This window comes from Hemicordylus capensis, chromosome 4, assembly GCF_027244095.1.
Source record: "Hemicordylus capensis ecotype Gifberg chromosome 4, rHemCap1.1.pri, whole genome shotgun sequence".
Lineage (NCBI taxonomy): Eukaryota > Metazoa > Chordata > Lepidosauria > Squamata > Cordylidae > Hemicordylus > Hemicordylus capensis.
In genome coordinates this window covers 258,249,050-258,275,956 of record NC_069660.1, presented here as the reverse complement: position 1 = coordinate 258,275,956, position 26,907 = coordinate 258,249,050, and the positions used below count along the sequence as shown (strand labels likewise).

The 26,907-nt window shown below is 41.8% G+C and overlaps 1 protein-coding gene across 1 annotated transcript in view; it reads left to right on the top strand.

The window, feature by feature from the left end:
• Positions 1-1,067: 1,067 nt before the first annotated feature.
• OPRK1 (opioid receptor kappa 1) overlaps positions 1,068-26,907 on the top strand; it is a 37,736-nt gene continuing 11,896 nt past the window's right edge. Inside the window, exons 1-2 of the mRNA XM_053249488.1 lie at positions 1,068-1,288; positions 2,062-2,344. Of these exons, the coding sequence (XP_053105463.1) occupies positions 2,082-2,344 (263 nt within the window). The 5' untranslated portion in view covers positions 1,068-1,288; positions 2,062-2,081. The remainder of the gene's footprint in view (positions 1,289-2,061; positions 2,345-26,907) is intronic.

Genomic DNA, 26,907 nt, shown 5'->3' with positions numbered 1-26,907 from the left:
AGATTAATTCTTGATTCCTTCCCTACTATGGGAAGCCAGTTAATCCATTTTGTCAATACTGTGGGTGGGTTGGAAATTGATGTGTGGAGTGTAAATAAATAGCATACTGGAGTAAACATTGGTATGAGCACTCAATTAAAATCTGTGTATAGTTTGGAACAATGTCAATTTGAGGGAATTCTATACCTCGTGTCCCCTGCTAACAAATTACATGCAATAATATGACCCTCCTCCCACTTTCCACAATATCACAATAGCATAAGTGGGGGAAATGCAAGTAACGCCTTATTTCACTGGCTCCCAGAGCTAGATGTGTTTGAACATTGCTAGATGAGAGAGGTCAGTTGCTTTTATCTTATCGGGGAGGCTCAAACATATTTTGCCTCTACTTAAACAAATTCATGACAAAATCTGAGAACCTTTGGTTTAGGAGCACATTCCTCCAAATTTCATACAGTTCCTTAAAAAGTAGTACCTGATAAACTAGGAAAAGTGTGGGAAAATTTTTCTTTTTACCAATTCCATATGATATAATAGGAAAACTAAGAAAATTATTACCATATTTATGTGTAATGCAGCTAACAGGATCTAATATGTTTCTGTCCTAGTCTCTGCTTTAATTTCTTAATATGGATTGAATTAAACAAGAAACATATCAGTCCAGCAGTGAACAATCCTGCAGTCAAAATATAATGCATTGGATCAATGTATCCAATGTCTATTATGTGAGCAGTCAAATCTGCCTCACTTTAAATGTCTCTGTGTAGTATTACTGTACATACTGATGTATAATGCAGAAAATAACAGTAAGGGCTGAGAGTATCCAACTGCTTAAAAATCATAAAAGCTAAGTTGAAGAAAGATCAGGATGGGATAGGAAAGCAACTTGGAGCATTGTCTAAAATCTTCCAGGTGCTCTAGGACAGGCTGCTGCATTTCTCTTGCCTAGTACTATACTTTCCCTGCCATTTGGTGTTTTGAGAAAAGTCATGTGAGCTGGAAGAGAATGTGTGCTGCCGGAGTACAGAACTGGCAGAGTGAGAGCAGAAGGCAGTGCGTGTGAGAGATTGCTTGGTAGAAAGGTAAGGTGCAGGCAGGCTTCTGAAGTCCCGGAGCTAATACTTGTGATCTGCCTTGATATCCAGTCTGCTCATCACTCCCTGAAAGTGCAAATCCTCCAGAATCCAAGGTACTTGAAGACAAGGGTCACCTCAAAAGACAGACAGGGAGAGGATGCTTTTTGACTTTTGAACACATCTGTTGGAGGGACTTTTCCTGAATTTAAGAGGTAATGTTTCTCTTTTGTTTCTCTCCTTTTATCTGTCATTTCAATTTATTTTAATTGAAGTGCAATCTGTTTCCTCCATCTCTTTCTGGAAAAAGCTATACCTTTCCAAAGATATTGATACTCTTGAATCAGTGTTTTATGAATTCTGATAATTATCATACCTCAGATAAAATAATACTTGGTTGGATACACAGGCTGCAGAACTGATGGGAAGAGGAGAAAAAGGTTAAAAGGGAAGGAATAGAATTGAGCAGTTACAGACCAGGAATGCATGTTTGGTCCTGAACTGAAGATGCAATGTACCTCAGTCTAAAGTGAATTAAAAACTTGTCTAGACAACTCATCAAGCTTTCGGTTCTACCTGTATTTTAGAGTCCCAAACAATTTCTCACTGTTTAATTATTGTGGCTTTGTTCCTTAACCTTGCATCTGAGGTACTATCTTGAGATTAATTTAATGTTGCCTTATTGATTTCTACAGACTTGAAATCAAAGCACTTTGGCACAGCAGGGATGTTGATTAGGCTCTTATTTTGTTAAAGAATGTCTGTGAGTCTGTTTTAATGAATACCCTACCACCACTAGTTTCCTCTTTTCCATCCTCCTCTCTCCTTACTGATGTAGAAGTAATGTTTCTGAAGATGCTTGGGACTGTTAGAATGCCAGTTTAAGAATATTTAGTGATATTTCAATCTATTGCAGATACATTTATATTATTACTTTCCTCTCCGTCCAGTGCATTCATCTGCTCCTCTCTCCCTCCCACTTCTTCAGCTGTGCCGGAGGTCGTCTCCATGGACCCCCCAGTGTACATTTTTCGAGAGGAGCCAGGCTCCACCTGCTCCCCGGGACCATGCTCACTTCCGAGCAGTAACAGCAATAGTTGGCTTGTGGACTGGGCAGGACATGGTAACAGTGGCAGTGGCATGTATGAAGACTCACAGCAGAACCACACCAACATCTCCCCAGCTATTCCCATAATCATCACCGCAGTCTACTCCATGGTCTTTGTGGTTGGCTTGGTTGGCAACTCACTGGTCATGTTTGTCATCATAAGGTAAGAGGCACGAGGGAAGTTTATGGTGGATCTTTTAAGTGCCAGAATTAGGGAGCATTCATATAGAGGAGAATGGGTCTAAGGGGGAAAGGGAGTGAGAGAAAGCTCTTGGACTGGTGCATAATTGTGAACAGCTGCTTAATTGCTGAGTCCCTTAGTTGTAAGAATTTGAGAGTCTTCTTGGTGGAAAGAGATGCCAGATCCTGTGTCTAGCAGGATCTGTGTAGGTGGCATAATCCAAACAACAAACCACACTACTTGTTCTTGATTAAAAAGTGATACTTTCCCTTGAACTCCTGGTTTAGCACCCCAGATGGCTGGTTACAGCCATAGCTCACCTGTATGCTGAAGACTGTCTCCCTTTGATTGTGAGAATATAGTTAGAGCAAACTGAAACAACAACAAAAAAGAGTTATACAGTCTGGCCGATGTAGTAGAATAGTTTGAAAGCAAGTGAAAATATGTGGATAGAGCTCCCCCCAGGGATAGGAAGTGGTTAATGTTGTCTATAGTTTTACCAATGTTATATGATACACCACATACAGACATATGCACGCACTAACTGCTCATAGATCCCATCTTTATATCTCCCCCCTTCTTTCCTTCCTTTGACTATAAAAGAAACTGGTTCACTATTTAAAATGACTTTATAAATGTTAAGATTATTTTTCTGAATAGATAGTCCAATTCAGGCAGCTCCAAAAGCCTTCAGGGTGAATGGCAGGTCACCATACACCTCCCACAATGCCATTCACTCCAGAGCATGACTAACTTGCACTGAGTGGATGGAGTGGGTTGGATGGCAATAGAGAAGGCATGCAATAGTGCTGGCTCTAAGCAGAACAATGTGTGCACATGGATGATGGGGATGAAATGAGGGAAAGGGAGCTCTAGTGAGTTTATGTGAATCTATGAATAGGTCCTGTGTTTGCAGTTAACTGGATAATTCATATGGTATTTATATATACTCACTGGAATATATATAAAATATATAATATATAATATCACACACACACATTCATTATTATATATACTGAAGGTATTTAAATATACTGAAGGTGAATCTAAGAGGTCATTCACACAATCAAAACCTGTGTTCTACCTGGGTTTGGGAGCTGTGTGTGCTCCCAAAATTTAGTTGTGTGGAAGCAAAGTAAGCGAAAAATCTGGGTAGAAGTGATTGTGTGGAAGCAAGGGAGGAGAGTAACCTGAGCAGCTTTTCCTCCTACCTTTCCCACACAATCACTTCTACCCAGGTTTTACTCCTGGCTTGCTTCCACACAACTAAAAAGTGGGAGCACACACGCCTCCCAAACCCGGGTAGAACACAGTTTTTGACTGTGTGAATGACCTCTAAATTTGCTTCTAGATTTAGTGAAATCAGCACTATTAGAAAATGTATGCTTCCTACAAAGCATTTAAACGATTTATTGTTCCTGTAATAAATGATGGATAGTGTTAGGGTGAAAACAGACAATACAGGAGGTCTGTGATCAGATCTGCTGATGTTTTTTCAGAGGAGAAGAGCTGCTGAGGGCTCTAATTTTTATTGGACATCAGCACTGAAGGAGGGAGTGTTTTAATTCTTCCTCAGTGCTGTTTCCTTGACATAAAGTGCGCCACTCCATTTAATATTAGCCTTGTTGGAGGAAAGAATTCAGGCACTATGTAGGTACTTGTATGCTTTCCCCAATGGGGTTAATAGCAGTTTAGGAGTATGGTGGGCAATTTAGATAGGAACAATGGCACAGGGGAAGGAGGGTTAAACAGCCCCTTCTCCAGCACTGCTTCTCTGATCAAAGATGCAGCTCCCAGAGGGAGCATTAATGTATTTTTTCAAAAACCCAGATACATGACATCAAGAGATCCAGTCACAGATCTCGTGTATCACGTCTGTTTTGGCCTTCAGGGGTGTATGTGCATGTTTTTCTTTTCTTTTCTCTTCTTTTCTTTTCTCTGTATGTTTTAATTTTTATTTTAGTAATTTTGGAAGCAACTGGGTATTTGTGATAATCTTCCAACATATATCACTGCAGATGAAACTTTTGATCTCAGATTCAGCAGTTTTATTCTGTGTTTGACTGTAGATGTTCACTGATGATTGATAGGTACTTAGAAAACTAGGCTGGTATAAACATTGGCTCAAGAAATAGAAGAATGGTGGGAAAATATTTTGGAGCAAATTAAGCAGACAGTTGCATAACACCTACATTTGATTGTAATTCCTGTACACCAGTGCTATAATAAATGCATTTTTAATATTAAAAACATTACTCTTTTGTTATCGTAATCCTTTTTCTTCTATCTTATATTTTAGAAATATGTTTGTACTTCCTGAGCTCATTTCCCCTTTAAAACAACAACAATAAAAGTATGTTGTGGGCCAGAGAATTCTTTTCCTTCCACTTTTAATCAATTGTGTGGTAGTTAAGTGGATAATCTGTGAAAATAAATTTCAGTTCTTCTTTTCAACTTGTTCTCTTTTGTCCCTGTGAGTTCTTCCTCCACCCTATACTTCCTTTCTTCTAGACTTAGAAAAATAATTTTCATTTTTATATTTTCTTTACAAAAGGTAATATAGCCATAAGACTTTATATATGTAGAATGTATATACAGCAAACATTCTATGTTGTGGGTTAGATATAAACAACACATAGATAGGATAGCAGCATTAACAATTTGTGAATTTGTATTTTCTTGAGATTTATTTTCATTTCAATGGAATAAAATTGTTTGCCATTTCCCCCCAAAAGCAAATAGAGATCCCCCCCATCTTTAATAGTTATATATTTCTCTTATTGTCACTTTCCTCTAACACTCAGCTTTTGTATTTATGCCTTTTCTGAATGAAACTTTTGAGAATGTAAATATCCAATCTTTCTTTGGTTCCTGCATACTAATAGAATTGATTGGCATTATAAGAATCTCCTCCTCCTTCTCCTTCAAAAGGGAATTTCAAAATACTCTGAATCTACCTCTTGATGGCAAATTCAAATTTATTACCCCATTACCCTGCATCTTCTCCTGATTTTCCATGTGCACAAGATAATAGGTTACAATGTAATGTTGCTATTCTTCAGCAACAGGCTAAGATGGAGAGTGGTTGTATTACTTTCTCATTCCCATTCCCACTCCAAGAATCCCACAGAACAGAGAAGATGTCATACTTAAAAAAACCCACCTGCGAATGCCTTCATAAGTAGGGTTGCCAACCTGCTGGAAAACTACCACTTGGACAGTTTTTCAGGTTCTGCTTTCCTCACTTTCTTCATTTGTTGCCAGGTGAGTTAGGCAAAGAGCCTGTTTTCAACCCTCGCCCTGTTGTCAAGTTATTTCTTTTACATTCATTATTTGTTTTATGCATTCTTAAAAACTGCATGCATGAGTACTGGAGGAAATGCACAAGTGTGTGTGCATAGTGCACACATGTGGCAGCATGAGTTCAAGATACCACCTTTGGATCTCCTTGGCCTGGGCCTCCCTCCCCATTGTGTAGTGCAACCAGTGAGGCAGCAGAATTGTGAGATCATTGTGATGGTGCTGTTGCATGCCGTGACTGGTCATCACCAGCAGAGCAGTGGTAGTGGAGAACTTGGCTGTCCTCTCGCTCCTGAGGAAGTCCAGCCAGCCTGGCAGCAGGAACCAGGTGACATGAAGAAAGTGGTGTGAGGAAGCCATACCAAGCTGAACTGGCTGATTAGCTCACAGAGCTGCCAACTACCACTGTCAGACCAATCCTGCTTCCTACTCCATCTCCTAACAGGCCCTCCAATTGCCTGCTCTCAATTTCATCAACAGGAGGAACCAGATTTGGATAGGAGGAGCATGAGTGCAGGAGAGCTGGTCTTGTGGTAGCAAGCATGACTTGTCCCCATAGCTAAGCAGGGTCCATCCTGGTTGCATATGAATGGGAGACTAGATGTGTGAGCACTGTAAGAGATTCCCCTCAGGGGATGAAGCCGCTCTGGGAAGAGCAGAAGGTTTCAAGTTCCCTCCCTGGCTTCTCCAAGATAGGGCTGAGAGAGATTCCTGCCTGTAACCTTGGAGAAGCCGCTGCCAGTCTGTGAAGACAATACTGAGCTAGATAGACCAATGGTCTGACTCAGTATATGGTAGTTTCCTATGTTCCTATGGGTATGACATATGTGTATGAAGAGAATTTTTGAAAGAGTGCTTATTTGTGTTTATGAAAGTGTAGGGATGTGCAAAACGTTTTGATGTCAAAACATTTTGACTCAAAATGGACCATTTTGAGTGTCTCGAGCTCGAAACAAAACACCCGTTAAATAAAGGGTTAAATAAAGGGTTTCAAGTTTGGAAAGCCACCAAATGGCGCAGTGGGAAAATTACTTGACTAGCAAGCCAGAGGTTGCTGGTTCGAATCCCTGCTGGTATGTTTCCCAGACTATGGAAAACACCTATATCGGGCAGCAGCAATATAGGAAGATGCAGACAGGCATCGTCTCATACTTTGTGAGAGATGGCAATGGTAAACCCCTCCTGTATTCTACTAAAGACAACCACAGGGCTCTATGGTCTCCAGGAGTCGACACCAACTTGATGGCACACTTTACCATTACCTTTCAAGCTTGGAACAAAACAACCCTGTTTAAATTAGAAACATTTTGATGTTTCCAGCACCATTTTGAAGGCCTGTTTTCCCCTTGGTGATTGGTTTTCTGGCACTGTCTTCCGATTGGCTTGGATCTCCCTGCTTCTTGGTTGGCTTGTTCTCTTACAAATAATGAGTTGTCATGGGCAACTGTGCCCCCATTGACTGGGAGGAGGGGGGAGGGAGGGAGAGAGGAGCCAAAAGGAAAGAGTTACAAAATATAGAGATCCTATCCTGTGATAGGCTGTTAAAAAAGTAGGATCCTATGGTGGTTTTGGGGAGAGGTTAAAAATTTGTTAATTTGCCCATTTCTTTTGTAGGTTGTGTGGCAGTTAGCACCCATCATGCCCTACCACCCAACCCACCTTGGTGTCCCTAGGAGCTACACATGGGTAAAAATTGGGTATTTTCAATTTCCCAATTGTTCCCTATGGCTGAAACACTCAAAATGTTTTGAGCTTTGTTCTATCAAAACAACCAGGGCAACTGCTGTTTCAAAGAAATGTTTCAGACATCTGTGTCTTGTTTTGAGCTCGAAAAAAAATGCACAATCCGTTTTGTGTATGTCCCTTATAAAAGAGTGTGTTTCTGTGAAAAAGAGTTTTTGTGTGCCTATGAGTAAGCAAGGTGAGTTGGGATAAAGTGTTTCTCCATATCTATATGGGATTCTGTTTTGAGAAGGTGGGACCATATGGAAGTGAAATAGTTCTGAGTACTTGTAGAAAGGGTATGCATGTGTTCAGTGGGTGAATTATTTTCTAGATGTTTAATTCTAATATCTTAATCAAAGATGTTTTTAATATCCTAGTCAAGGATGCTCAATTCCTTGAATAAATGATGAATCCATCAATTCCTTGAACTTATGCATATTGTGATGACCTGTAGCCTCTGACTAAGCTGACTCACTTCCTTCAGTGTTCCTCTTTGCATGGGTTTTGAGTGCTTTGCTATGGATTAATTTATTGTCTTTTGGAATACAAACTTTTAGTCGCCATGGTTCACATTTTAAAAATGGATAACCTTTTTCTAGGATAGCTTCTAAATATCTGATTTCTTCTTTTTTTAAAAGTAAAGAAATAACGATGTGTACAAAATAGTTAAATGGGGGAAAGGATACGACATATCTATACATATTTTGTTTCTTAGTAATATGCTGCAAATATCTGAGTTATATATGTGGCTTGATATGTTTGCATTTGTCACATGGTTGTCACATGGTTGTATTTGTGACATGATTGGAGTCTGGATTGTGGAATAATTATTAGTGGACCAATTCAGATGCTCTTGCCCCTGACCACACAGTTAGGAAGGGATTGCACCAAGAGTGCTCTAGTTGGATATTCTCCATGGATATCCTGATGGGAGTGTTCTCAAAGCATCCTCTTCCTAATCACATGGGTGGGGATGGTATCATCTGTACTGGCCCTGGGTTAGCCTAGTATAATATATGGATGCACTGCTTGATGGTAGGTGATGTGTGAGGAATTGAATTCTTTCTCTCATAAGAACAGCCTGCTGGATCAAGTCCAAGGACCACCTAGTCCAGCATTCTGTTTCACACAGTGGCCCATCAGATGCCATTGGAAGCCTACAGGCATGCCCTCTCTCCTGCTGTTACTCCCCAGGAACTGGTATTCAGAGGCATCCTCATTTTGTAACTGTTGTTATATTCAGTATCATAAAGTGGTGTTAAAAGATTTCCTTTGGTTTAGATAAATTGTATTGCCAGATACCTAAAGAGTTTAAACTGAAGGTCTAGGACTGGGCTCCTGAGGATGAACTACTGGCAGCCAATATAGCTGAACAATAGATGCTCAATAGAGACAGGTCAATGCCCAAGTTTCTAAGATTTGGAGACAAGAGTAAAGGGTTTCAAAAAGGAAGGAGAAGGGAGTTTCTACCAAACAAAGAGCAGAGTTTTCCAGGTAAAGAGTATAAGAAAGCATAGGCAACCCTCCCAAGCTTAAGGACAGAACCTATTACCATTGTGGACATCTAGGACAGCTGAAGAACACCTGCCCAAAACTGCAGAGTGCCTTACCTCCCCAAAGCTTGTTTCACTAATATCAGGCCTGCAAAACCTCCAAGAGGTTACATGCATTTAGACCCTGGATACTTGAAGGACCACCTGCTTCCAAGGGTGTCTGCCTGTACAACAAGGGCCCAAACCCTTGTCAAGGGGCCTTTGCTCCGTGCACCAATGTTGAGAGAAACTAAATTGTTGTGCACGCAGGCAGAGGCGTATCTAGGGAAAATAGCGCCTAGGGCTAGCACTGAAATTGCGCCTGCCTGTCCAAACATCTGACACCCATCTTTTAGATAACTTTACCATAATATCAGCTCAAAAATACAAGTCAAGCTCTTTCATCTTTTAATGTTTCAAAAACTATTTAGCAGTGGACGTAGCCAGACCAAAAAATGCTGGGAAACGACAAATTTCAGTATGCTGGGGCTCATGAAATACCCAAATACTATGTGGAGGTGTACTTGGAAAACTAAACAGAAGTGCCTGTCTAATTCCTTACTATGCATTGTAGCATCACTATTACATAAGTTTTAAAAATAAATGGAAAATTTGACTTTTCTCAGATACTCTGAAGATAATTAAAGGATATGCAGAGTAAACTGTGTCACTGCTTGGAATATATTCTAGTCTTTCAGAAAGACAGTTAAAATGAGAGAAAGAGAGCCAGAAACTCCCAGTGGGCCTTAATACTAAGGATTTCACACTGATTCAAAGACAAACTTATCATTAATAGCCATATTATTAAGACATCACATTTAACTCACTTATCACAAGAAGCAAAGTAAGAGCAAATGAATACAATCCTAGCTCATAAGCTTCAGCTCAGTACTCACAAGTCTTGATTCTCTGTACATAATGCCAAACTGAATATGTGTACAGTGACTTATTTTATTTTATTTTTTTAAAAAAATTACCTCTAGCCCCTTCGGGGGGCTTCCTAAAGCCATGGGGTTTTTTTTTTTGCAAAGGTTCTCCCTCCCCTCTCTGGCCTCTAGGACCTTACAGGGACCATTTGAGCATGTGCGGTGGCCATTTTTAAAAATAAATTTTGTTTTTAAAAAATGGCCACTGAAAACAAAATGGCTGCTGTGCATGCTCAAATGGCTTCTGCGAGGCCTGGCATGACCTAGGGCCTCACAGAGGCCATTTGAGCATGTGTAGTGGCCATTTTGTTTTTGGCTGCCATTTTTGTAAAAAAAATAATTTTAAAAAATGGCACTCCCCTTCAAGTGGCGCCCAGGGCAAGTGCCCTGCCTGCCCCACCCTAGATACACCCATGCACGCAGGACAGAGCCTTTTCTGTGGTTGCTCCCAGGCTCTGGAATGTTCTCCCAGTGAATGTCTGCTCTTTGACATCTATGGCTGCTTTTAAAAAACAACCAAATACCTTTTTATTTGTTCAGGCTTTTGCCCGTTAGGGGCTGCTAGGTCTCTCAGCCCTCCTAGTTCTGTTTGTCTTTTTTATGCTTGATTTTTGTCTGTGTGTTCTATGGTTTTTACTGTTAAACTGGTTTTAAGGTTTTGAATGTTATAGTTATTGTTTTGTAAACTACCTTGGGATGCCTTATGAAAGGTGGGATACAAACCGAACAATAAATAAATAAATAAATAAAATTAATAAATATATGTAAAATAAATGCATGCTTTAGGGCTTTGTGATAACTAAAAGAGAGGTGGTACTTAGTACGTTTAAGGAACCAGAAGGCATAATTACACCAGGAATGTTAGATACAGGTGCTTCTGTTTCACTTACACTATAAGGTCATTCACAAAAATGCTTTGGGTGGGTGGTAGGAGGCAGGATCCTCCTACAGGTGGCCAGGTGAGTGGCTGAGCCAATCCGCTGCCACAAAGAGTGCTGGGCAGCACACTGCTGCTTGAAGTAGTTTGCAGCTGCAGCCAGAGTAGAGGTAAGCACCTATTAATTATTGCTTAAAGTTACCTCTCACTGCCTGCCCCCCTGCCTGTGGTGCTTGCACTGGCCGCTCCTGCCTCTATGATTAAAATGGCTGCTGGCAGCCAATTTTTCTCCCTCTCTCACAACATCAGAACCAAGGATCATCCCATGAAACCGAAGGCCAGGAAATTTAGGACTAACAAAAGGAAGTACTTTTTTCACACAGCACATAATTAATCTATGGAATTCTGTGCCACAGGATGTGGTGATGGACACTAGCTTGGGTGGCTTTAAAAGGGGCTTAGAAAAATTCATGGAGGACAGGTCCAGCAATGTCTACTAGTCTGGGGGCTATAGGCCACCACCAGTCTAGAGGTATGATGCCTCTAAATACAAGTTGCAGGGGAGTAACAGCAGGAGACAGGGCATGCCCATACCTCTTGTCTGTGGGCTTCTCAGAGGCATCTGGTGGGCCACTGTGTGAAACAGGATGCTGGACTAGATAGGCCTTGGGCCTAATTCAGCAGGGCTGTTCTTATGTTATTTGAAAGTTGCATGGACATGGAAATTTAAAGGTTAGGAAGTCAACCCTTTGATGTTCCAGTGCTTTGACTGGCTATAGAATTAAGTGGGTGGAGAAAGTATATGAAGGAGGTAGCTGAATCTCTGTAGCAGATTAAAGCCTTTGTCTCAGAGCAAGCTCATGTGAGGGAAAGAAATGCTGAATCATCCCTGCTGAGCTGCCTGGCTAGGCTTTTCCTAAGACTATTCTGTATGATTGGTAGCTTCAAAATGCTTTCCCCCACCCATTTTGTCTACAGAAACTCTCTGAGCTTGGGGTGGGATAACCCAGAAAAAACTTCTCTTAATTTAGCTCTTGGACAAGTACAAAAATCTCCCACATGCAAGCCTACATGTGGCGAGAAAACTGGTAGCTGCTGAGTGTTTGCACCAGAGAAACCCAACCACCACTTTCCTGAGTTAAAAACCAACTCAGAGAGGCTTGTAAAAAGAAAAGAACTAAAACCTCCAGTTTTATTCAATTACTACAGACTGCTTCCATCTGAGGCTTTCACAGCTTTTAGGTACAGTTAAGAACACTTAGTAGGGCTACAAAAATAGGTTGCCTTAATGCACATTTAAATGTTTATAGAGTCTTTTGCAATGCCCTAGGTAAGATGAGCATAGGCTAGTGTTTTTTTATTTTAATTATGTTACAGATAACCAATAATAGAACAGTATCAGGAATATGCAAAAGCACACACACCAAAGAAATATCACATCCCTAACATAAAGTCTGACTAAACAAACTTTTCCCTAGACTAAACTTCCCAAAGCCATAAGCCTTGGCTCCTTGCCTTGAACTCACCAAATGCCTGATGAGAACTTAAACTTCCTACCTTCCTGTCTTGGGTTATTGATTAGAAAACCATGGCAATGCCAAGCAAACAGATGGAGTGTATGGAACATTTATGAACACTCTAACTCTGACAGGGGAGGGGAAAATTGTCAATCAGTGCAACATGGGAAGGAATTGTAGTTTTGAATGCAACCATAATCCCCTAGTTTATATGTAACAAAGGTGAAAGTTTTCACTTCCCTTCCTGTGCATGCAAGAAAGACGGTAGAGAGATCACACAAGTCCACCGCTCTCCCATGCTTATTCTTATGGGAGGAAATTATTATTTCCCATTGTCTTCCCATCTGAAACTGGCCATTGTCTTTGAGCCTTACCTTCATCAAGCAAAGTTGTATTTGGAAGGATGAAAGGTCAGCGGCGGGGGGGGGGAGGAGGAACCTCCGTAGACCCCAGATGCCACCTTGGAACCACCCCCCCCCCAGGGGGTAAGTTTTAAAAAAGATTTAAATGTTTAAAAACTCATTTGTGAACCGCCCCTGCACCCAACCAAACTGGGGGGGGGGCATGTTTGAGAGGGTGCCGGACTGAACTGACCGTGCCCAGTTTGGCCTCAAACCAGACCAGCCGGTTCTGTGCACACCACTAGTGACAGCTCAAGGCCTTGGTATGCTTGAGGCAAGATGCCAAACACCACCTTCCTTGTGTGCTCCCTCCTGCCCTTCTCTCCCATCCCATTTACAAAATCAGGGGAATAGGAGTGCAACTTGCCATCTCGCTGGTCCCTCTGTTGTCTGCTGCCTGAAATTACCATCTCACCTTGCCTTATGGAAGGACTGCCCCTGGTGAGCTGTTAGGTGAGAAAAAAAATGTAGAAACCCGATGCAAATCCAATTGCCAGTGGTGGTCTGATGAAGGCTGGGGAACAAAGTAAAGGCAAGTAATTTCTCAGAGTGAACATTAAAATGCCTTCCTATAGCACCACCTATAGTTCTTTACATTACTTGTGGAGCAGCTTGGCATACATGGTCCTTATCTTGGGCGGACTGCACAACCACAGAAATCCTTCCAGATCACATTGCTCCATCAAGTGATCTTATGGACAGTAAGTTATTCATTCATTCATTCATTCATTCATTCATTCGATTTCTATACCGCCCTTCCAAAAATGGTTATTGTTATAAATACTTAGACTGGTACTTGTAGTTGCTAGGAAACAGTTATTCTTGCCCCAGGAAGTACAACTATCAAGCACACATTTCCTATGTGCACAACTAAATGGCAGTTCTGTTCTTGTCATGGTATGTCATGAACAGTGCCTGTACCATCACTGCTTTTGCCAAGTATATCAGACACCTGTCACACTCCATGGTATTTCAAATGGCCTGCTGTTTTAAACTGGTTTTCTTTTTCCCCATTTTTTCCCTCCAAAGGCTTTGCAATTATCGTCTAATTATCCATTAAAGGTAAAGTGTACTGTCAAGTCGATTTCGAATCCTGGTGCCCACAGAGCTCTGTGGTTTTCTTTGGTAGAATACAGGAGGGGTTTACCATTGCCACAGCCACCTACAATTCAATAAAATCAAATAAATCTTAACCCAGTCCTCCCCTCACTCCCCAGCTGGCCTCATAAAATCCTTTCCACTTTCTTCCAAAGAAAAAGATGATTTTCCTGATTATCTTTAAAAGCTGTCTGCTCAATCTTCCAAGAGTAGGAGAACAAAGTGGTTTTTCAAATGAATATAGACAATTACTAACTATAGTACCAACTGTACAGATGAGACAGTAAGAGACACTGTGCCAGATGGGAAATTATGAAAGTAGAAAAGCATGGATACATTCTCAACTATTGCTTGAAAACAAACTTTCCCCCAGAGTGCTTGTGGGCAATTAACAGCCTGATCCTATGCATGTTTATTCAAGTTGCACTAAGTTCAATGGGATTTTATCTCAGGTAGGTATGGAGAGGACTGCAGGCTATGGCAATCCTATCTATACTTTTGTGTAGAACTAACACTGCAATCCTATGCCTCCCTTTGTAGAATCCAAGGGAAAGAGTTGTGACATGCAAGGACAAGGCAGTGGAGTGAAATCGGGAATATTAATAGTTTTATGAAATAGATATGTGCAGAGAGGCAAGTGCAGACTGCTTTTCAGTGCTCTTCCTGCTGGCTGTTCATTCGCCCCACCTCTACTCCAGGACTAGAATACAAGTAACTAAAGCCAGTGGTGTTCTTACCTATGGACCTCAGGGCTGAAGTCCAGGGCCTACACACCCCCTGGGCCCCCCCTCCAAATCCTTTTTAATCTGTCCTGGGTAGTGTGGTTGCTGCTGGCCCTGGGCGGCCGGGTGTGATTGTGACCTCTGCCAGGAAAGAGAGAGAGAGAGAGAGAGAGAGAGAGAGGGGGGGGGGAAGAAATATGTGGGATGCAGGGACGTAACTATAATAAGGCAAGGGTAGACAGTTGTCTGGGGGCCCACTGCCTTCACACGACTGACTCCCCCAGCCACACACCCGCCTGGGCTTCCTTCAGTTGTATTCATCCTCCAAAACTGATGTGGGTGTTAAGAACTGGAGCTACCAGAACAGCATGTCTTTTCTAGTACCATTAAATGATTTGCATTGTCCACAATTTACAAAACATTTTAAAAAATAATTTAGGATGATGTTCTATTGTGGCACATAGGTTTTTTTTATCTATCTATCTATCTATCTATCTATCTATCTATCTATCTATCTATCTAAAATATAAATTTTACTATGCTTTTTGTTACCACTATCCAGCCTCATTTAAGATTTCTTTACTTCAGGAGCTGAGCTTCAGTGGGGAGGGGGGGGCATTTTAAAATCTTGTCTCTGGGCCCACTCCAACCTTGCTACGCCCCTGGTGGGATGGGAATATGTTAAGTTGCGTGTTGAAATGTTTCTGCTAATGCATATTTGCAAAAATATACCTGATTTATAGTCTTACATTCATGTGAGTTCACTTGCTGGTCTTGCCCTCAAAACCAGAGGATGTCAAATGCATAAGCATCTTGAATGGGAGGCATGTGCTAATTCTGAGGACACCCAAACAAACAGAACAGGGGTGGCCAGCCTGAGACTCTTTAGGTGTCATTGGACTACAATAATGGCTGCCCAGCCTTAGGTTGGCACTAGATCCAGATAACTCGTAAAGAGCCTTCTTGCTCGTAAAAACTGACAAAGTGTTATTTAAACATGTTGCTTGTTCTTCCATTTTTCTTTTTAAGTTTAAGCTGTGGGACTTGGATCTTGATTAAGATCCAGGTGTGATGTGGGAAATAATATATATTTACACCAGCAGGAAGTTTTTCACAGGGGCTTTTAAAGCCCTTTAACTTGCATCTCCTCTGGAATGGAGGGGGTGCATTCACATATCAGCCAGATTTACCCCAAAGTCCCTGCAAGTTATCAGGGAGCACTTCACACACAATTTGGGTTCTTCACAGTATGCTAGAGTGTAGTCCGATTTATATCCTGGGTAAAAAATTCCACTATTTGTGTTTTGGGACAACTTTGAGTTTGCAGCAAAGCCTTCCAGTAAACTCATGGTAAAGCCTGCTGTGTGTAAACGTCCCAGGAATGATAGCTGTCTTCAAAATGTGGTCTTGTGGTCTAGAACTGGAGCACAGTTTCCCAACAGGCTACCATTGATCTAGTGTGATGTAGTCATGTTGGTAGCTGAACTCAGCCCATTGGTCAGGTGACTTATAGCAGCCTTAAAGATTCAGTGGATTTGTTTTACCAGGGAAGTTGCCTTGATTATGGAGGAATTTTATGCCTGGCTGTTTGGTTTGTCTGGTTATGAGGAAGATGTCTGTGTGCTTCCAGTCTAAGGGCTTTATTGCACAGCTGCTATGGAAGGAAAGCTGGCTTTCAGGCCAGATTTTGGAGAGTGCCAGCTATCAAAATACCAAATAATTATTTCCCCCATATCTTGTATAAAGGGAAGGGTTGCTAGTGGAAAGAATGAGAAGGCAGAAATAACTTGACTGAATCTCTGCAGAGCTGAGGGCTTTGTTCTGCAAGAAGCTATCTTGAAAATAAAGATTTGAAGATATTGGGACACTTTTCGAATGCATTTCTAACACTGCAGATTTGCTATTGGGGGGTGTCTTTTCTTTAACACACACAGTCCAATTTCTTTTCACAGTAGGGACTTCACTGAAAATGTGTTAGGCGTAACTAAAAGGTTTCAGCATTAGCTCAAATTTCAGTTAGTAATGGAAGCTGAGCTGCAGCATAATGGATTTGCCATCTGATTCCACTGAATTTGTAACAGCCACCTTGTGACTCATTCCATAATTCCAGATTCACTTGCTCAGTGTATCTGGTCTCCATCACCCCAGGATGCCATTTAAACACATGAACAGCTGACAGTCATCAAGCTCCAAGAAGGCCGCTTGTTTCAAATTATCTTGTGAGCCATCAGTGATTTGAATAATGGCCAAGCCTAGGTAAAAATGGATCATTTTTAGGAGTATTTTACAGTTATTGGAATGCAGTCCTGATGAGAGTAAAACTACTGCTGTTTTTCTGATGTGTCCGAAATATTTCAGGGGGAAAAACTTATCATGATTCAGCAGGTAGTAACAGCCCGATCCCATGAAGAATTATGTCTAAGCCCACTGATTTCAGTGTATAATCCTTTGCATAGGAGCAGGCAGTTAGAATTCTGACTTCACATATTAGAATGTATTAAAAAGGTGATAATGTCTTCTTTTACCATCCTAACTACTACTAAAGTAACTAATCAGCATTAAGGGATTTTATGTAGCCTTATTGTGCAGCCTAACCATTTTAACTTTTTAGTAACTCCTAATAAAGATGTAGCCTAACATTCAGATATCAGTATAGAAAACTGTAATGTATTTGAAATAGGCTTGCTAATGCAAAGTATTTGTTGCATCCTATCCAGTTATCTTTTGTAGTTTGTTTATTTGGACATTTGTCCCAAGGGGGATACTGTAGAGAGTGTGGGGGAGGAGTCAGAAAGGAAAAGTGAAGGAAAGGAGGAGAAAATGTAGTTGTTGCTGAATAAACCTTTTATTAAATCCACATAAGATTTCAGCAGCTATAAAACGTGTGGCGACAAGATTTTGAACCAATTAAGTGCGTGAGCCTGCCAAGCTTGTGAATGTTCCTGCAACCTCATTCCATTGCATTATTGGACCTACATTCCTGTACTGCTTTCTATCAGCTACTGCTGGTAGTTTCTCCAGCTTCTTTACTTGCACAACTCCTGAAGGTATGTTTTCCTTCTCAATCCTAGACTCTGTAGTTCACTGGATGCCCACTGCAGCATGGCTCAGATCCCACCACCATTTTTCTTGCTCTTCCCTGGAAACAATGGAGGTCCTGTTTCTGCAATTACCTCCTCACCATTCAGAGCCCTGATTTTACTCCAGCAAAGCTGAAGGCTATATTCACTGCCTGGGCCCTGAAGGCCAGAGAATATATAATCATTTCCCCTTGCCTGCCAAATTTTAAAATTTTAACATTTTAATTTGTGGATGATTTTTAAATTGTTAAATTGTTTTAAGTTTTTGTATATATTTTAACTTGTTTTATGCTATTATTAACCGCCCAGAGATGAAAGTTTGGGGTGGTGTACAAATGTGATAAATAAATAAATACAATACATAAATTGTATAAGGAGATGCCAATTCTTATGAAGCTGCTCTTCAAGCCTTATATGATCATTTTAACCCCACTTTAAACGTGATTGATGAACATTACAAGTTCTATTCTAGATCCTAACTGTGAATCTATCACAGTCTTGCATGCCTTAAGAGTAACCTGTGGGTTTACCAACTTTACTGATGAAATGATCAGAGATCAGATTGTTATGAAAACAAACTGCTCCAAACTGCATGAAAAACTGCTATAGGAGTGGAAACATACCTTGGATAAAGTCACAGAGATGGCTAGGAGGGTGGAAAATGCTCTTCACTGTGCCAAATACTACTACTACTACTACTACTACTACTAATAATAATAATAATAATAATAATAATTTGATTTCTATACCCCTCTTCCAAAAATGGCTCAGGGTGGTTTACACAGAGAAATAATAAATTAATAAGATGGATCCCTGTCCCCAAAGGGCTCACAGTCTAAAAAGAAACATAAGATAGACACCAGCCACAGTCACTGGAGTTACTGTGCTGGGGGTGGATAGGGCCAGCTCTCTTTGTTACCCCCAAACCAACCTCCTAAAATCCAGGCTGCTCAGTCTTAATCCTTCCATACCCAATCTTCACATATGGCACTGTCTCAGAAAGTGGCAGCACAAGAAAAGAGGAGCTACCAATGCTGCTGATGTGGAGACACTGCCCACAAAGCCAATTTTTCTCACTGTCCTACACGGGAGGTCACTTGCAACTGGTTCAAGGACACATTGCTAAAGTCTGCTGTCCACTCCATTACTCATTCACCATATGATAAGGATGAGGCAGCTGAACCACTTCCTTGCAGCATTTCAAGTGTGACAGAGTCAGAGCCTGCTTCTCCACATTGACAAGTTAAACTTAATGGCCGTGAAGTGTGGATGATGCTGGCTGTTTCTGGTTCTCTATACACTGTCATTTCTCATCTACTTTACAAGAAACTCCTCACTACGTCAGATATGCACATGCAGCCTTCATACATCCACCCATGGGGATATGGAGGTTCCCCATTGCCATAAACAGATACTTCAGTGGGTCCTGGAATATGAAGGATGTACTGCAGAAGGGAAACTTTATGTGTCACAAAGAAGAGTCTCAATATTGGGCTGTAAACATCAGAAAGATTTACGGATAGTATTAGACCAAAATGGCAGAGAACCCGCATTACAGATGATGGAGCATCCATATGCTGATATGATTGCTGATTTCTTGAACATTTTTGCTGATACCCCTGGCACTGCCATACATTTTAATCATAAAATTCAGATGAGGGTAAATGCAACCTGTACAACACAAAGTGAGGAATGTACCAAAGGCATTGCGCCAACCAATCTCTTAAGACAACATCCTGCTGACATCATAGAACTTTTGATTCGTCAGAATGGGTCTCTCCCATTTTTCTTGTGTGGAAATCACTTTGAATGTGTGTAGATTTTAGAGATGTAAAATTCCAGCATGGTAGTGGGTTGTCATTCATTACCCAATATCAATGAAATGCGGCTTACTCTGAAAGAGGCCTCTGTGTTCAGAACTTTGGACTTTTCTTTGGCCTATCATCAAATTCCTCTGCTCAAGAATTCTCACAAATACACAGCCTTCATTACCCCAGAGGGTCTTTTCCAATACAAAAGACTGCCCTTTTGTATTGCCTCTGCTGCTTTGGTATTTCAAAGAATGATGCATGCAATTTTGGGGTGTACAGATGGCATCATGTACTTTCAGGATGACATTTTGGTCACAGAGTATGGCAAAACCATTGAGGAGCATGATACAAAACTGGCAGAAATCTTAAGAAAACTCTGATAACAAAAGACGTAGTATTTCTGCAGAGAAATGTCAGTTTTGCACACACTCAGTGACATACTTGGGACACACAATCTCTCAGAGTGGCATACTTCCCGTAAGAAACTTGGCGAAGGCTATTTGGGGAGGATGCAACAAGGATGCACTTCGATCATTTTTAGGACTCTGAATTTTACTTAAAATTTGTTAGACAATTTGCCTCAAAAACTGCATATTTTTGAAAAGAATGTGATATTTAACTGGGATGCATCCTGCAAGGCTAGTTTTCAGACTATCAAATCGGCCCTTGCTAAAAGCTCTGCTCTCACTTCTTTTGCCACTAACAGACACACTATTGTAATCACTGGTGCTTCTGAATATGGTTTGAGTGCTGTCTTGACCTAGAAAAAAGGAGGCAAGGAACTTACAGTTGCCTTTGCTTCCAGATTGCTTACTGCTTCAGCAAAGATGTATTCTGTCACTGAAAAAGAAGCCCTACCATGTTTCTATGTGGTGAGGCACTTCAGGACTTACTTGTGGGGCAGAAAATTCACTTTACAGTCAGACCATAAATACCCATCTGCTTTATTTACTACTCAGGGATCAAGTTGAGTGATGCCAAGAACAGGTAAATGGATTACCAGATTTATGCATTTTGATTTCCAGGTGAAATATCTTCCAGGTCTTCAGGATGTAACTGCAGATTGTTTATCTCGACTTGCTCAAGGAAAGGCAAAAGCATTTGACACTTTTAACTTTAGAAAGAAGTGAAAAAAGACAACTAAAGCCTTTTTTACTCAGTCTGGATCCATGTTTTTGAGCATTGAGTACAGCTTATAGAACATAGATAGGAATGATAGAAATAGATAATATACCAAACATGCTTTGGCAGGGATTGAGGGAATCTTGCACTTGCTGTTACCCCATATGTGAGGGTTGGAACAGTACATGCATACATACAGCTGAACATCTGTAAGGCTTTTTCACCCAATTAGAAACCTGCATTTTCTGACTATATGGAGAAAGAAAGCTCTTGTGCTGTTGCACATGCATAGGGTCTCTTCTGGCCTCCAGTAAAATATATATTGGGTAGGGACAGGGACTGCCATTGTGATTCTGTAACCACTCCATGTTTATTCAGTGTTCATGCCAAGCTTTCTGAAAAGGTCTTAAGAGAGGAACCAGAAGTCTGTAAAAATAAGCTTATCCACAGTGTGGAAAGAGAGAAACATTTCATCCTTCCTCATTATGTAGTTCATGACCACTCAAAGAAGCTTATTGGCAGTAGGTGTGAGGAACCCAATATCATCTTGAACTTGGAGATACTTTAAAATTTGTAAAATGATTTGTGAAAATGTAAGACCATCCAGTTCAAACTTGTCCTTTAACATGTTATTAATACCTTGCCAGAAAACTCAAATATAGAAAAAATCTTGCAATAAAGACACTACAAACTGGCAAATAATTATGAAAAAGATACTAGAAATTAGGCCTGTGCAAAATCGGATCGGTAAAACCAGACATGGTCCAATTTTACCCGAATCGGATGGGTTCAGTGAGAGAGTTCAAATCCGAACTTGCACAGCCCAGTTTGAATTGGACTTTACCAACCCCGGGGAAAAACAGAACTTTCTGGAGCTCCAAATGGCAACGGGAGTCTCCTCTTCTTCTTTTTTTAGTGAGCCTGGCTGTGGGAGGTGGGGGGATCTCCAGCCTTCTATCTGCCCACCTGCCTGCCTGCATGCGCATATCTCCTTTTAAAAAAAAATTTGCAAAGATTTTTAGCCCATTTTGACTCACAAGTGGCCAATTACTGGGTTTCTCCTGCGATTCTCTGATGTTACATCACTTTCCCAACAACTCTCTGGTGTTAGGTTACTTTTCTTTCTCATTCACAGTTAGTATTTGTGGTTACTTTTAATACATGTTTTAAGTTTTTTCTGATTCTGACCTTGATCCCAACCCCAAACCTGACTCCGATCACAACCCCAATCCCGACCCTGACCCAAACATGCAGAAGGGTCCAAAGGACTCTGCACTGACATTTGTGGGTTCGGATTCCATTGGGTCAGACCTGATGTCAACTTTTGCATACACAGCCCTGCTAGAAAGAAGAGTCCAGTGCTACATGCAAAGCAACACAATATTACAGAAGCATTTGGGCAGAAGTTTTATTTTTGTGTCTTAGCTAGAAAGGAGACTTTAATACATGTTATGAGTTATATAGTTGTCTTAATGTAAATGAACAATCTCTGTAGTTAGTATCTACTTAACCAACATTTGTCATCTATTTGATTTGCATGTAAATTAAATTCTTTAATTTTCTGTGCTTGTGTGCCCCTTGGGTTTTCTGAGCAAATCATCTTGTGAAGAAATTTCACAAGATCGTATTTTATGAACAGATGCTCAGCATTATATTTTCCAAATGTTGACTAAGAAGTTTATTTAAATGAGGCATTGCAACACTTAAGGTGATTTTGTATATTTTTGATTAATATAAACAATTGTGGTTACTACTGGCCACAGACCGAAAGAAACTATTCATTCAAAACATTTTAATATATAGACAACTAAAGCCTTTTTCACTCAATCTGGATGCATATCTTTGAGCATTGAGTACAGCTTATAGAACATAGATATGAATGGTAGAAATAGATCATATACCAAACATGCTTTGGCAGGGATTGGGGGAGCCTTGCATTTACCCCTGCCCCATATGTAAAGGGTGGAGCAGTACATGCCTACAGACCTTTGAATGTGTGTATGTGTGTAAGGTTATTTCTAAAACTGCTGATTAATAATATTACTACTACTACTACTACTTATTTTTAATAAATAGTAATACTAATAATTAGTAATACTTGTTTCTAAAACTGCAAATCCTACATTTTGTAAGGTATTACCTGCAACTGAATAGTATTGCAGGCTAGTATTACAAATTCCCAAACTGCTTAAATCAAGACCGGCTTACTTACCATGTTGTGCCTCACCAATCCAAGCATGAGTACACATGTTCCAACCATCTGCAAACCCTATCCACGCTGCTACTGAGTATGGAGGGGCTCTGTGGCATCTAACAATTGCAGCAGTACACTAATGATGATTTCTCCATCATTCCCATGGGTGAGTTGTCTCAGGAACACTTGGGCTGGTGGGGTGCTGTGTGGTATATAAGCCAGCAAATCCTGTGGTTTCGGTCCACAGAAAGCTAGTCACACAAAGCTCACTGAAGTTAAGAATGACTAATTTTCTTGGAGTCAATGTAATTGTACCATATAATGGTACAATGTAATTGTACCATATAGCGACTAGTACCTGTGAATTTCATGAGACTGAGGGTCAAAAATTTCAGATCTCTTTAATTTTCCATTTGAAAAACAAACTGATTTCCAGTTTTTTGCCCAGTCTACAAAAGAACAATGTTGACAAGGAAGCAAAACATTCTGTGTCATTGTTTAACAAGTTCTACTCCTGTTACATTGTCTAGATGCATATCCAAACAAAGCCACAGACCATCCTGTTGACCAGGATTTTCCCCACCACCATAACTACATTTGTCACTAGAGATATCTTGACAAGATCCACTTGCTTTTGGATGACTGCAGCTGGACCATGATGGGGCACTACTATTTGATTGATATTGATATTTTTAGACCACCACAAACTTCAGTCTCTGGGCGGTTTGCAACAGCATAAAACAAATTAAATCAGACATTAAAACATTAAAATTTCTAAGATTTCTAAGACAGGCCTTACACACGATCATTTGGGGATTGTTAGGAGGATAGGCAAGTGTTTATCTCATGTGGGACAGATGAGCAGTCCCACCAAACAGACGACTGGCATCCATGCACTGATCATGATTGAATTGGGAACAGCAAGCCCTGTCGTGCCATAGAAAGTCCTCCAGGCATGCCCCCACAAAACTGGCATTCATCACACCACCAGTAAAATGGAAAATGACATCAGCAGCTTTCCCATGACTGGGCAAGTAGATTCATGTGACCAGTGCTGCCCTGCCGAGTATCCTCAGACATTTTTGTTATTCCACGGGATGCTGCAGCCCTGCCATATGCTGATAGGTGTAGCCAGTGCCGATCGCCCATTTAGCATCCCTGCTAACTGGGCAAAGAGGCACCTTTTACCGTGGTGATTCTCTCTATTTAGCAGGGGGAGAGTAATTGGCCCTATCCACCCCAGCACGGCATTTCCAGTGACTGTTGCTGGTGTCTATCTTATGTTTCTTTTTAGAATGTGAGCCCTTTGGGGACAGGGATCCATCTTACTTGTTTGTTATTTCTCTGTGTAAACCGCCCTGAGCCACTTTTGGAAGGGCGGTATAGAAATCAAATTATTTATTTTATTATTATTATTATTATTATTATTATTATTATTATTATTATTAACAACAGCAACAGCCAATGGTGACCATGCAGCACACATCCGGCAGGGATTAGGCAAATGCAGCCCCCCACCCCCCAGCACTCTCTGGAATGTACCCGTTTGCCTATGTGCCATGGAAATGGGGGCACTGGCATAGGAATTGGTTGTTGCCTGCCCAAACCTCCAAGCAGCCCTGTAGGAATTCAGCATTTCTCACCCTCCAAGGACATCCTGAGGAATGGGTGAGGGGCCATCCCATTTTCCTAGTAGCCCCTTGCACCCATGCTGGCCCTGCATATAAATGACTGCCTTGTTAGTTAATCCAGCACTCATTCCGGTGAAAACAATGAATTTCTCCCATCCTATTATTTTTTTAAGGCTTTTCCATACCCTCACCATGTGTTAATATTTGGCAGAAGGCACATGCTTCTGCTGTTGTGGTTGCAAATGAACAGGAAAGAACCCTCCCCTCTCCCCCTTGCCTGATCAAAGGACCCCCTCCCTGTTTCCACCTTGCTTGACCAAATAACTCCCCTTCCCCCTTGCACAGCATCCTCTGCACAGCTGATGCACAGTACCCCCAGCCAGTGGCATAGATGCCCCTGGAGAGGCCAAGGAATGGGGACAGTCCACAGATGCTGCTGCTCAGGTAGCTGCAAGGAGGCATGGCCACCCATCCAGCTGCTTCTGGGTGCCCAGCCCATCAATGATCCCCATGTGCCACATCTCCGGGGGGTGCTGTGTTTTGTCAGCTGACCAACAACTCCTGCCAGTGCCAAACCCCCCCCCCCCACAACTGACCATGCATCACACAAGAAGCAGCCCTATGATAAATGAAAAGCATTTACTGTGCATTAGGGGCTTCTCCCTGGGGGTGCAGGGAGTGCTTTGGTACCCAGGCTACGATGGTCATGTGAAGAGGCTTTGTGAGTCTTGTGGCTAAAGCTCTGCTCTAATTCCTACCACCAGTGTTTTTTTTTAGAGCTACTTTCCCCCCAACATACTGGAAATATGACACTTGCAGATTCCCAAGGCATGCTCACTTCCATGCATGTTTCCGTTGTTCTTGCCAGTTCCCAAGGATTCCCTAGTTGCTGCAGCTTGCTCCGTTTTTCAAACAGCAAATGCAAAACAATCCATTCTTTCCAGAAAGCTAAGTACTTTATCGTGGTGCTAGACCATATGATAGCTAGAGGTACAATCTAGCCCATTAAACCCAAGGATAGTTTTCCTGTCAGTATTCACAGAATTGGCATTGCATGCTAGTTTAATTTTCACAACTTCTGTTAGAACCCAGTTTTGTTCTAGACAGGTGCATGGCCACCACTGAGCAGGGGAGGACAAGCCTTCCCTGGCCGCCATGGCCCCCAAGCAGTTCTGGGGGCCATCAAAGGTCACCCCTGATTTCCCCCACACTTTTGGAGAAAAGCTCAATCATCCCGGTTCTGGGCACAGTTCACCATGCTGTTCACCATGAAGCAGTTCACCATGCTTTTCCAAATGGCAAACAAATGCAAACTTCAAAAGGGGGTTTACTAATCACATGTTAGCATAAGGAATATCCTCCATAGCCCACAGAATGAATAGGGTGGCAAGCTACTTCTTAAGTCTAGCTTACCATGTGGAAAAGCTTCTACAGATGTGTTTGCAGATGGCTGGTTCAGAAGATTCTTCACCCACCTTGCCTAGTAGGGATTTGAGATTCAGGTTGATTTGAACTGTGGTTTGAATGGAACCGGCCCAGTTCAGGCAGTCCGAGTTCAAACTGGACTGGCCCCGATTCTAAGAACTGGTTCATGGTCCAGTTCAGGAGTATACTTGTAAAGGGGAATCCGGCAAGTATTTCCCTTTACAAGTAAAGGGGGATTCCCTATCATAAGGAGGGTGGGTCATTAGTACCTTTTATTTTCAGGCCACAGTGATGGCGGCAGAGAGTCTTTGGAGACATTGGAGGCAGCAGAGGGCAGTGGCAAGGGCTCCTCCAAGCCACCCATCGGCCTCCCGAATGACAGCCCAGGATAGCGAAAGCCCCCCCCCCACCGCACACACACACACAATAAATCTGTGGACATGTACTCCTTGCCTCGAGTGAGCTGGGTGCTGCTTCCCTGTAGTTACATGAGGGGCTAGTTTCATATTAGTAACACATATAGAGGATTGGTTTGGATGAACTACCCCCTCCCCCACTTCATGTGGGGAAGATGCCCTGAGATGCTAAGAGTGGGAGATGGAAATGCATGCTCACAACATACCTCTTTATCATGTGTCAGGCTGGATAGACAAGGAGGCGGGTCTCACTATCAGTGAGACCTGCCATAATGGAGCTAGCGGGGAGAGCAGGCTTAACCCACTCTCCCCACAGACGATCCCCAGACAGCCCTGGACACCTGGATCAACCACTCACATGACTGCCGGCTCCATCACAGAGCCGGCGGGGGCTTGGGAGTTCAGGGGCCGCGCAGCCCTGGGAAGTTCCAGCACGTTCAGCACAAGTGCACAGAGCATGCTGGAGAGCTCCCTGAGCCAGGAGGCCGCTTTTTAGCCTCCCAGTCGGGTGTCTCCTCGTGAGTTGCCACGGCATGAATCTATGCCGCTGCAACACACGATCCAGAAACCCCGGTTATTGGAGCGCTCGCTCTGCTAACCTGGGCTAACGGGAGGGCTTCGCAAGCAGGTTACCTGCTTGTAAACCACTGGGCTTGCCTGCAAAAATCACCAGTAAAAATCGGGCTAGGCTCTCCTAGCCCAATTTTTGCTGGTCGTGAGAATAGCTTCACAGTATCATCTGAACCAGCTTAGTAATGAATTGGACTT